Source organism: Cyprinodon tularosa, unplaced genomic scaffold (assembly GCF_016077235.1).
Source record: "Cyprinodon tularosa strain WSP-4 unplaced genomic scaffold, ASM1607723v1 ctg356, whole genome shotgun sequence".
Taxonomy (NCBI): domain Eukaryota; kingdom Metazoa; phylum Chordata; class Actinopteri; order Cyprinodontiformes; family Cyprinodontidae; genus Cyprinodon; species Cyprinodon tularosa.
This window is the reverse complement of record NW_024039070.1, coordinates 1,682,893-1,695,503: the sequence shown is the minus strand read 5'-3', so window position 1 is coordinate 1,695,503 and position 12,611 is coordinate 1,682,893. Positions and strand designations below refer to the sequence as shown.

Below are 12,611 nucleotides of genomic sequence, written 5' to 3'. Positions count from 1 at the left end.
CTCAAACAATTCAACAGAGCAACACTGTGTTTGCACACAAAACAGGTAATAAATATGTAAAAAAAAAAAACAAAAAAAAAAACTATATGTTAATAAACAAGCATTACATTGAGAAGTCAGGAGGCTTGTAGAAAATGACTACAGATGAATCTGATAAAAACTGTACAGGTAAAAAAAGTGTTTATATCACTTTTGACCACATAAATGCTTAAAGGAATAGTACACCCAAAACATGATTAGCCTTCATTTTCTACTCACCCCCATGCTGAACAACACTCTGGAGTACTTTTTTGATATTTCAAATGCATCTGGAGATCTGGGAGGCTTCTTGCTGTCTGCTGACATTCAAATAATGGAGGTCTATGGTGACCGAGACAGAAAGGTCCATAAAAGTCCACAAAAAACGTGTCGATATTCCTCCATACTGCTCGACCAATGTATTCCAAGTGTCCTGAGTGGGTAGCATCCAGAATTTACTCGAAACGAAGTCATTTAGAATGTTTTTAGAGCATAAACAGTAGTGTATAGGATTTCCTGAAAGCGCGCACATGCGCGCTCACGACGCTACGGAAGCCGGCAGACCAAACCAGCGCATTCAGCTCGGCAAAGAACTCATGCTCTTCCTCAACACTGAAGTCCTCAGACATTTTTCTTTCGTTGTTTCTTTCTTTGCACAGGTAAACAGCATATTTCTTCTTCTACGCTTGCATTATTGGCAGAGCAGACGCTGAATGCGCACTTTCATCTGGTTTGGTGTGCCGGCTTCCGTAGCGTCGTGAGCGCGCATGTGCGCGCTTTCAGGAAATCCTATACACTACTGTTCATGCTCTAAAAACATTCTAAATGACTTCGTTTCGAGTAAATTCTGGATGCTACCCACTCAGGACACTTGGAATACATTGGACGAGCAGTATGGAGGAATATTGACACGTTTTTTGTGGACTTTTATGGACCTTTCTGCCTCGGGCGCCATGGACCTCCATTATTTGAATGTCAGCAGACAGCAAGAAGCCTCCCAGATCTCCAGATGCATTTGAGATATCAAAAAAGTACTCCAGAGTGTTGTTCAGCATGGGGGTGAGTAGAAAATGAAGGCTAATCATGTTTTGGGTGTACTATTCCTTTAAGCCCAGTTCTTTGGCTAATTAACAGAATAAGTGTTAAATAGTACATATATTTGCATGTAAAAAGCAATTGGAAATGCGCCCACCATGCGGATGCCGTTCTCAAATGCCTGCCTGGCCAGAGATGCTGGTCCATCCACAGTCTTCCCATCATCATCGGGTCCCCAGCTGGCGCTGTAAATGTCAATGTGCTGCGGGTTGAGGCTCAGAGACCTGGCCTCAACCATGTCTGTTACATCTCCATCCAGCATTCGGACACCTGACGTATAACCAGGAAACAAAAGGACAACAGCTCATCATTTCGGCCAGAAAATTTGTGATACATTTTACAGGGCAGCTGAATCAAAAACAGGCAAACTTTTCAAGTCTTTCTGAGTTACACTTTTCCCCCAGGAAAATACGAATGAAACAAGCACTGGATTTATACAACAAGGTCCTTAAAAACATTTTTAGATCATCTGGTGAAGCACTTTTAAGAACACAAAACAGTAGAGGTTAACACCTCTGTAAGATTTAGTAGATCTGTTAGGCTGTGAGAGGTGATGTCCTGCAGCTGCTATAAAACTTTTTGCTCATTTATACAGTTCTGAAAAAATCCCTTTACTGAAATACTGCAGGTGGATTATAATATATTTACCCTGATTTACAAATTGATCAGTATGAGCAAAAAACATTGAGATTTCAGCAACTCTCAATAGCTTTCTAGTAAAAACCCTCAGAAATTACTAACAGTCCTCGTAAAGATGGACACAAAATCATCAAAATAATGGTTGTTGTAAAGTGAGCTTTAAAAATGTTGTTTATCTCTGTCTGTTCAAACAAACTTACCTATAGGTCAAAAAAATAAACAGTAATTCAACAGTATTTGAACAGTTTCGTGTTCCTTGTTGGGCTGTCTCTGTATCCCAAAATATAGTCCAACAAATGTATTCTTTTTTAATAATTTGTTTTTTGGTTTATGAAGGATGAAAAAAAAAACATTTAAAAAAAGATATAAATGTGTTAAATAAGGCTCGGAAACTATATCAATATGCGATGTAAAATATTAAAGAAAATATCTGAAACATGCAAAACATGCAAAGTAACCATTGCACATAAAATCCACAGTTTAAATATAAAGTTAAGAAACGACTAACCTCCTATTCTGGCATTGTAGGCGATTCCCACAATGCAGTGGGAGTTGTTTGCAGCCGCAGCTACTTCACCTGCACAACGTGTGCCGTGTCTGAGGACAGAGCAGGAATAAACAGCTTATCATTGCACAGTTTCAAACACACTCAGTTGATGCAGAAACTTACAGAAGTACATGTAAACAGCAGCAGGAGAACATGAACTATGTTTATATTAATGTAAACGAAAAGCACACAGAATATCTTCCAATATCCCTGTTTTGATATTTTCTAAGCGCAATGAAGGCGCCGTTGCTCCCGCTGGCCCACAGACAGACAAAGATAGATTAAACAATGTCTAAAAGTAATAATTATAACACGTGCGTGAGAGGGTTACATTCCTTGAGTAACTGCGGTGGTGACAATCGACCTAGGTCAGCGACCATGACACAAACACGGCGTGTTTGTGTCTGCTGCCTCCTCGAAAAGGCCACTTCCTAGATCTACACAAATACACACACCTCCTGCAGAGAACATCTGCATCACGCATCATACACACACCCACACACAAACACACACATATTAAGTCCCGGTATCCTTATGGGGACTTTCTATTGACTTCTATTCATTTTGCAGTTATTTCTATTGCCTAACCAAGACACTCATACCCAATCCTGAACCTAACCTGAGCTCCATTCACACTTTAGACCTATAAGCCCCCACAATGTAACACATTCATGGGAATTTGACCTTAGATTGTTCCCACAAGGTGACAAACCCTTGGCCACACACACACAGAGCCAAGAAATAAGGAGATATTTTTGACTAGAGTGAAAAATATTACACAAATGTTACACAACATAGAATCCTCACTTAAGGCTAATATTAAAGCACAATTTAAAGTTCTAGAACAATTATGGAAATCTGCTCCAGCAATTCAGTGAACATGTCCTCCACCATGGCTGGTAGAGCTCTATAGTGTGGAGTGAATTTTGTTCCATTGTTGTTGCAAGAAAAGAACATGTTCAGCAAACTGAATTGCAAGCCAAAAAAATGCAATCCAGAAAACAAAACAAACTTTGAAAAATGTTTTGAGTTTCACTTTCCATGGAACAGCAGATATATATATATATTTTTGCACGGATTGCAACTTTTTTAAATTTTTTATTTCAATTTACAAAATGTGTTTTTTCTTGTGAGTGTGGTGACGCAAAATTAACTCCACACAGTTTGTCTCCAATAGCAATGAGAAAAATTTTAAGATTTCTTTCAATCTTCTGAGATAGTGGAGAGGGGCTAGTTTAAATTAGCCAACCCTCCAGACTTAAAGGAGAAGTTCGGTTTTTTACACTTTAAGCCCATTTTCTGTAGTGTCCAGGATGAAATCGAATGATCGACACCAAAAGTTTGACAATTGCTCCTGTCTCTGCTTTTTGGCTCATTTAGAATCACCCCCTGGCTGCTTTAGAATGGCTTGCATAGAGCATGTCCGATAATGTCCTTAAAACAACCTTAAACGTTCTTTTTTTAAAATATGCTACTCACCGTGTCGTCAGCGCTGTTCAATGACGTTCCAAAAAAAGTTTCGTAAAGAAAAAACGTTCCTGTAGTGTTTTATTTAGCATTTTGTAAATCCCGTTGAGTTCTGTAGGAATAGTCAATATTCCGCTGCCACCGGAAACGGAAATGGGGCCTGTTTACACAGTTGTAGTCTTTTCGCTTCACTCTATGTACTCCGACGTCGAGGTGCTAACGTCTCTGTTAAACACTTTAAAAAACTCTGAAAATGGAATACGAAAGGTGGATTCTTGATTCTCGACGTCGGAGTACACAGAGTGAAGCGAAAAGACTACAACTGTGTAAACAGGCCCCATTTCCGTTTCCGGTGGCAGGGGAATATTGACTATTCCTACAGAACTCAACGGGATTTACAAAATGCTAAATAAAACACTACAGGAACGTTTTTTCTTCACGAAACTTTTTTTGGAACGTCATTGAACAGCGCTGACGACACGGTGAGTAGCATATTTTAAAAAAAGAACGTTTAAGGTTGTTTTAAGGACATTATCGGACATGCTCTATGAAAGCCATTCTAAAGCAGCCAGGGGTTTATTCTAAATGAGCCAAAAAGCAGAGACAGGAGCAATTGTCAAAATTTTGGTGTTGATCATTCGATTTCATCCTGGACACTACAGAAAATGGGCTTAAAGTGTAAAAAACCGAACTTCTCCTTTAATCAAGTTGTTGAAAACATGTATAGGGAGAGCTCAAATCTGCCACTTTTTTTATATATTAAAGCAAATTTAAATTAACTTTATTAAGCCTCAGCTGCAGGTACTTCAAGAGAACCTCTACTTTTAAAGGTTGTTGCTGGTAGATTCAGCATCTTAATACAACAGGTGTTTTTATACAAAAATACAAGAGCTCTAAAATATTTAATCAATGTTCCTCAGAGAAGGCCAATATGCCCCACATTTAGATACATATGGCGATAGCATCACCGCAGCAATGAGCTTCATCTTCTATTTTCATGATGTGAAGATGGCGATTTCCACATCATGACCGCTCCTAAGCACAACCCTGCTCACATTTCCAGCTGTGAGAGCACATCTCTCCAGCAGAAGAAACCCAGCTGTGAAATGCATGTGTGAACAGCATCTGCAGGGAAACGTTCAAGCAAACCGCAGATTCACCTGAAAATCTGTCAAAGTGTGAAAAACACTTTATGCTGCTGTTACTTCTGCAAGCTACATCAGCCATTTGAGGAGTTTTTATTTCATTTATATTATATTTGACTTTTATTTATTTTCTCAGACCAGCTTTTATCCTCAATAAGACTCTTAAAAACATCTTCAAACTGTTCATCCCTGAATATTAAAGTCTGACAAATAAAGTGGCTATAAATCAGTATTAGGGGTGTTTTAGTATAGTCAATGAGCCAAACTGCAGTTTCCCTGTTCTTTACCCTCCATTCCTTTCGCATCACTGCAGCAATCCAAAAATGTGTTTGTTTGGCCTCTTTCCTTTTCTTAGTTCTTGTGTCTTTATTTTCCACTGTCTGTGTTGCACAACCAGCAGCTACTCTCTAATAGGTCTTAGGCCAAAGTCATAACATCTCTGAGGCCAAGAAGAACTATTTAGAAGCCCTATAAAAAAAACCTTTATTGTCCTCTGGACCCTAAATCAAACAGATGTCTGTTCATAATTTCATAGATTCCAAAAAAACGACTGAGGGCACACATCTGCAGATTTGCTCGGAGCTGCACTGGTTTTAAATCATACAAAAAGTATAAAGAAGAAGAAATTAAACTTCATCATTATCTTGTTAGGAAGTTCAGTAAACTTTGGTTTTTAATCAAGTCCACCTAGTAAAGAAAAAAACATATTTTATGCAATTTATAAGATTAGTGTAGCCAATGTGCCAAGTTAAAGTACATTAAACTAAGAAGACCGTTATTACAGCTGTAGATTGCAATTACATTTTAAAGCAATCTGTGCTTGGTTGATTGTTTCTCTGCAGCAAGAATGATTCAATGCAATAAATACGAATCAATGGAAAGCCTGTTTATCAGTCCTTAACTAATGTCACACTCAGAAAGAAAATACATTTGGAAAAAAACACATCACAAAAATTCCTACATTACTATTTCAGTTTGTGAAATATTAATATTGCAAAAGACTAATTTTGGGAATATGATTTTCCTGATATATCTTAAATGTCATGAACTTTAATTTCTAATGCCATTGCAATATTTAGCCAGTTGGACGGTGGTTCACAGCAACAGTTTCTCACTGCAGTCACAATGCACAAGTGAGGAAGAGAATATTACACATTTCAACTAATATCATATGGCAAAGTTACCAATATTGTTGCTATTGCATTTTTTCTTGTATCTTGCAGCCCTAATCTAAAATACGCATTGAGTCCTTTTTGAATTTCCCACATTACCTCGACTTCTGCCGATGCAAACCGGCTTTTTTTCAAAGAGGTGTCACAACTCTTAGCGACCCCCTGTGGTGTTGGATTGAGCAAGTTGTTTGAGGAAAATCAATAAAACCTTAATAGCTAAACTACAACAAGATATACATTTAATAGGAAGACTTGCAGAACCGTATTCTAAAGAAAAAGTCACAGCTTCTCGAAAACTGCACATCAGAAACAAACATAAAAAATAAATACGAGCATTTCTAGTCACTGACAGATATCTTATAGTAACATTGGCATTTGAATTTTAATGAATGCTTAATTCAATCAAACACTTCTGGGAAGCATTTGATGCAGGTAAACTTCTTGTAAACCTCTATTAAAAGGAATCTGATATTTTTTGTTTTAATAGTTTTCTTTATTCAATCTTTTTTTTTTATGCCTGGAAAAAGTTCCTTACTTTTCATTCCTTTCCAAACCGAGAAACCCTGTAATGATGAGGTTTTAACATTACGAGTTACCTCAGACCAACATTAAAGACAGCTTAACTGAAGATGGTTGAATTAAAAAAGCCTACATTGCAATGTGATATTAAAAGGAGAGGTCATAAAACGGCAACAACGAAAACACACATAATAATTATAATAAACCAAGAATTCAACCCGGAGCTCATTAAGCTGCATCTGTGGCCCTCATGCCTGCCTCTTTAAGAGACAGACATGAGGGCCACCAGTGCATCACCAGCTGGGATTGAGCCACTGCCATGACAGTTGTGTTGCTGCAGCCAAACACACAATCAAAAAAAAAAAAAAAAAAAAGCTGAGCCACTGCCAAGCTGGCACAAGCAAGTGCACAGACAAGTCAGTTTGTTTTTCTCCCCCCTTCTTACACAGACACTCACATTCCTTCAAACACAAGCTGCCCACAAATGTCACAGTGAAATTCTCTATTTAACTCAGCACAACCACAACAAAGTCGGGACTGAACTAACAGATCAGAAGGCAACCGCTGCTTGTTAAAAAAAGCGACAACAGCAAAAAAAAAAAGTGTAGAGGCAGTAAAACGAAAAAAAAAAAAAACAGACGAACAAATTTCTATTCATGATTCAGCCTTATAAAAATATAAATAACATCTTTTTGTTTCTTACTTGTTCTCATTGGTTGCATCATATCGCGGCATGGGATCCAGATCATTGCTATTGACATCGTAGCTTGCTTGAGGATCCTGGGAGAAGAAAAAAAATAACGGCAGATAAAGTATATGAAACTTTCACATTAGTTTAAAAAAAAAAAAAAAGAGAAACCACATTGACCATGTCCACAGCAGTCATGTTCAGGCTTGTAGCTAGCAATGCGTACTCGCGTACATTGTGCACCCTTTACTAAAAATATTAGAAATTGTACACCCTGTTTTTGGGATGTATGGCTTTGGTACGCCCTAATTTTCCCCTGGAAACTTCGCTCAAATTTTCAAAATTTCAAAAGCAGCAGATGTTGGATCAACAAATCTGAGAAGCTGATCTGATCTTAATGATCACTCCATTAAAACAGTTTATTAATCCCTAATTTAACCTAAAATGTCAAAACCTGCCAGCAAAATATGTTCGCCTTTATTATTCTGTTGCTTGCAGTTTGTACCTTACACCTAAAAACGCAAATATCTACTTCCAGCCACTAAAATAGTAGTGGAAATCTCTAAGAAGCGATTGGGCCTGAGTCAGCTGCTGCTGGATTCTCAGTGACAGTGCATCTCCGGTATGTGGGGGGTCTGTGTGCCTCTGACAGCGAAATAATATTTGAAGGCGTGATCGTAATCTTGAAGAACTGACTGCACATATGATGCTTTGAGGTGGACTTTCTCACATAGAAATATAGTAAACCTACGATTTTACCCCTTTGATTACAGCAAATATAGCAAATACGTTCTCTGCCATCAAACACAGGAGCGGTTGGAGTATCAGACGCATCTGGACACACGTTACTGGATGCGCCTCAAGAGCCTTAAAGATGCTCCTGAGGCGCATCTGATCATTACACTTTCTGATTGTTTGAATTAGTCTCTGAAACAGGATATTGTACCTAAAAATGATCTCATGTCTTCTTGATGAAATTTTCACCTCTAGTCAAGCACACATACTTCACATAATCAGGACAAATGTAGTGTTTTAACAGAGCCAAAAGGTGGGCTGCATTTAACCTAAAAAGGCAGGAAATTTCAGACAGGCATTTCAGAGAGTGTAAATTTTCCAGCGCAGGATTTCCCTAGACCCCCCTACGCAACCCCCCCTAAGATGTGATACACCAAGGTGTACACCCTATGAAGTATTCCTAGCTAAAGGCCTGTTCATGTAACTGGATCATCAAATGTCTCCTTGTTACTAACGATTGCTGGGGCAGGAGTATGTAGTACCTGCAGCCCAGGCCGTGTTTAACAGGTGAGATCTTTCAGCTTTGCAGCCTTACCTGCTGCCTCACACCTACATGTTTACCCTAAGTTGTGCTCTTGCTCTGGAAGTCAGACATACCCCAGCATCCCTACATAAAGTGCACTACATTTTTAATTCGCTCATTCATCCAGATAATTAAACTCTGGTGTTCCTATCACTTGCATGGCTACAACTGTATAAAATAAAATATCTAAAACAAAAGGTAAATATCTGCTTTTCCATTTTGAGGAACAAACATTTATGGATTTTTGTGCTGGTCTATTTGCTTGTTTTAATGAGAAGGGGCTTGTCCGTCTTCAGGTTATCACCAACTTACCAAACAGAAGAAAGCATATAACTCCTGTTATAAAGTGACTGCAATGATGGATTGAGATTTTCCTTTTCAAATTCTAGTTTTACCTTTCAGAGCTTTATATAGTCAGATTTCATCATCTCTGATTTTATCATTCTGCTGCTGTTTCCAAGCTGTTGCATCCAGGCTGTGGAAATTATTGCCTACTTTCTTACGAAGTTTTATGAATAAAAAGGATTGATCAAGTGATATTGATCAAGAGAACAACACTTGACATCAGGTATGAGAACAACTGACCCATTTCCTATTGACCAAAGATTTACATAAAGTAAAAAAATAAAATAAAATAAAAGCTGACACACGCCACGTGTTTCTAATAGTTTTCTAATATATGAGATTTTAGAGGCGGGCTGATATATTTCATTACCGGTATTTATTTTCAGGCTGAAATCTGACCGATTTCTGATATCAATATCTGATCAGGACACAGTAACTTTATTTTATTGAGATTGTATTGTATTAACAAAAGAAAACTGAGAGCTGCATAACTGGGAAGTCAAGGAATCTTTTTTTTATTATTTTCCACCTATTTTTTTTTTATGAAAATCTGAAAAATGCAGTACATTTGTTCATGCAACACCACTGCTAGAGTTTTAGGGTATGCGTCTTCCATCCTTGCGCATCAAGAAAACTGACATTTCTGATCCCTTTTCTCTGGAAAATGAACAAAAAAAAAACTAAACAAAAAAAAAAAATAATGGACAAAGAATCTTTTTTTTTATCGGGGGAGTTATAATTAATGACAATTTAGCTTTTTATTTTTATTTTAAAATTAATTTCCTGCTTTGGCTACCTTTCTTTTCTTTAGAAAATTATCGCATAGTAGGTTTACATAGTAACTGCTTTTCAATTGTCCATAGTATGCAAGAAAATGCCTTTTTTCAATTTTTTCAATAATTTGACTTTTTAAATGGTTTTAAATCTAAAATTAGACAGCAAACTACTGTTGTTTTTTTATTCAGTTGCGTTAAAAGCAATACCGTTTTCGGATTATTTAGAAGGAATTGAGATTTCCAGACAAAATTTATTTGGAAATAGAAGAAGTAGAAATGGCTCTCTGGATGGCAAAAGTTGCAGACCCTAGATCTAACCTAATCCTATTTGTTTACTAATATTCTCTCTAAGAAACCTCTCACCCAACGGTTCCACTGGGTGTGTGGAAGCCGATGACTTTTCCACAAAGAAGCTGCCCCAAAGATTCTCCCAGACACCTTACATTAATGCATCTGTAGGTTTTAAATAGAGCAATAAAGCCATAAAGTGCTTATTTTGCCAGTAGTACCAGGGTTAGTGTGGCTGCTTTTATGTAATGACCTTACCCTCTTTTTTCTGGGTGGCTGACTTCAAATATTTATTTGTTTTTTTGTTATGCAACATTCAGAATAATTATAGCAGTTAAAATTGTAGAAATTTGTTTTTTTTTTTTTTTGCATAAAAGTCCAGGAAATATATAATCCATAGTCTGGACATGTAGTTTTTTCTTTGTAAACTCAACTGGTGTTCTGTTAGAAAAGCAAACATTGTTTTAATACACTTGCGCACACATGCTCAACAGAGAATTATTCCCAAATTTAATTTTAGCAGCAGTGTACCAACCAGAAAACACGTTTATTTTAAATTTTGAAAAAGAAAATCAGCTTTGATTATACTGTTATTTCTTGGATGTAGAAACAGCCAGACATGACTGAACCTTTCAGGATGTTCAGAGAATCAGCCTCTATGGCTAAAACCATATTAGTCTATACTAATTTAAAATAAGTTACTTTATTAATAAAAAAACTTGTGTGCCAAAATGTAAATTTTGTTGTCATGTTTAAAATCCTAGAAAACATTGGCTGTTTACATTGTCACTCTGAATTCATATAGGTTAAATAAAAACTAATCGTATGCCGTTCTGACAGCGCATGCTGTTCTGACAGGACACTGGTTCCACTTTGATTTTCATCAGCTGACATCCTGCATGAAAAAATCCTTTCTGATCTGGACTGACGTGGAGTTAGATCTGCAAGCAGCCAAATCAGAACACCTGCCTATTTTAGAGAAGCTGCTAGCCTGGCTGGGATGCTACGGAAACGTGCCGCTCTGCACTCAGTGGAGCCACCGAGTGGAGCCTCCCTGATTAATTGCTGCTATCAGCTGTGACTGCTGAGCGGAGATGCACCGCAGCATGTGTGCACCAATTCCACATCCAGCCTTCAAAGATTTAGCCTTTTTTTAAGGTAATCAACGGGACGCCAACTGCAATAATCGCTTCAGCTACATGTAAATGCAAGCCAGTGAAATCAAAGCTGACAAACTGAAAATAGTTTGAACAGAAAGATTGAAGCACAACGTCTCCTGAGGCTGATCAGCAAACACTACGGATAAGGCAATGGCAATTTGTTTTGTCAGATCAAGTCAGTGAATCCATTTAAGGCAGCAAAAGACAAATCAACATTAAACAATAATAACAATCGATGCGGTCATGTTAGCTGTGAGTAATGTTGTGTCCGACGCTTTTTACAGTGAAACAAGTGGGTGAAGCGGAAAGAATGCTAAATGAGAGGAGGGTAAAAATGAACAATATTTTGATCATCAAAATATTATAGTTTTCTCCCCCACACATTAAAATGACCTTATTTCCATCCTCTATCTGCTTCAGGTAATGCATCTCTGAATTGCATGTTCCCCACTTCAACATTTAGCCTTTTACTACATTTTTTTCCCCATGCCATCCAAATAATAATAATACATTTGATTTATATTGCACTTTTCATCAAAAAGACCTCAAAGTACTACAAAAAAGAAAAGCATTAAAAAAGGAATACATCAAAATAAAAAAGAATGAAAAAATAATAATAATGACAAAAAAATTTTATTAATAATATAAAAGCTGTTTTAAAAGAGAGTGAAAAAAACATTTAAAGGGGACCAAAAGTTTTGCTAAAAAGAAATGTTTTTAGGCCTTTTTTAAAACACTCGGTGGATATATATATAACAAATATAACATTGTCAGAGTTTTGGATAACATTGTCAATTAGTTTTACTCGTTTTTATTACTACCCTTTTAAAATGTATATTAAGAAGAAGAAAAAAAACAAATAGCACTGCTTTGTACTGGTATTAAACAGGAAGGCAAGCTTTTGTTTACATTAGACAAAACATGGAAAGGTTTAATATTCTTATGTTTACAGGATACAAAACATACAAGTCTGAGGGAGGTTCCAACTGAAATATAATCGGTGATAAATGATTATCAGATAAACTAAAAACAGATTCCTTACTTGGTTTAATCCTTGCATTACCATGATGCTTAACCCTTTCCTAAAATCTAACAGTTATTAAAATTCTATAATAATAAAATATAAAACTAAACACTACAGAATAATTTGTATACCAACCCAAACTTCACATGTAAGCAATGGTACTCACAAAGGTCAACACTTTCAAGTCAATGACGACACCCAACATAAACACTCTGCCGCTCAAGGTCGCCCTGCACGCGCATACATACACACTCACGTAGTTCTGTAAAAGGTCCGGGTGGGTTCTCTCAATCCCGTCATCCAGGATGGTGACCACCACATCTTTACCCGTGTAGCCCCTCTTCCACGCTCCCATGATATTCATGTCCGACTGGCAATTGTGGACGTCGTCGTTGCAGTGCTGCAGGGAT

The 12,611-nt window shown here is 37.2% G+C and overlaps 1 protein-coding gene across 5 annotated transcripts in view; it reads right to left on the bottom strand.

The window, feature by feature from the left end:
• Positions 1-12,611, bottom strand: part of pcsk5b (proprotein convertase subtilisin/kexin type 5b) — a 119,155-nt gene that overhangs the window by 71,061 nt on the left and 35,483 nt on the right. For all 5 annotated transcript variants that reach the window (XM_038295518.1, XM_038295519.1, XM_038295520.1 and 2 more), the window contains exons 4-7: positions 12,458-12,601; positions 7,306-7,382; positions 2,261-2,349; positions 1,211-1,383 (exon numbers count right to left, since the gene is read on the bottom strand). In XM_038295518.1, coding sequence (XP_038151446.1) covers positions 1,211-1,383; positions 2,261-2,349; positions 7,306-7,382; positions 12,458-12,601 — 483 coding nt within the window. The remainder of the gene's footprint in view (positions 1-1,210; positions 1,384-2,260; positions 2,350-7,305; positions 7,383-12,457; positions 12,602-12,611) is intronic.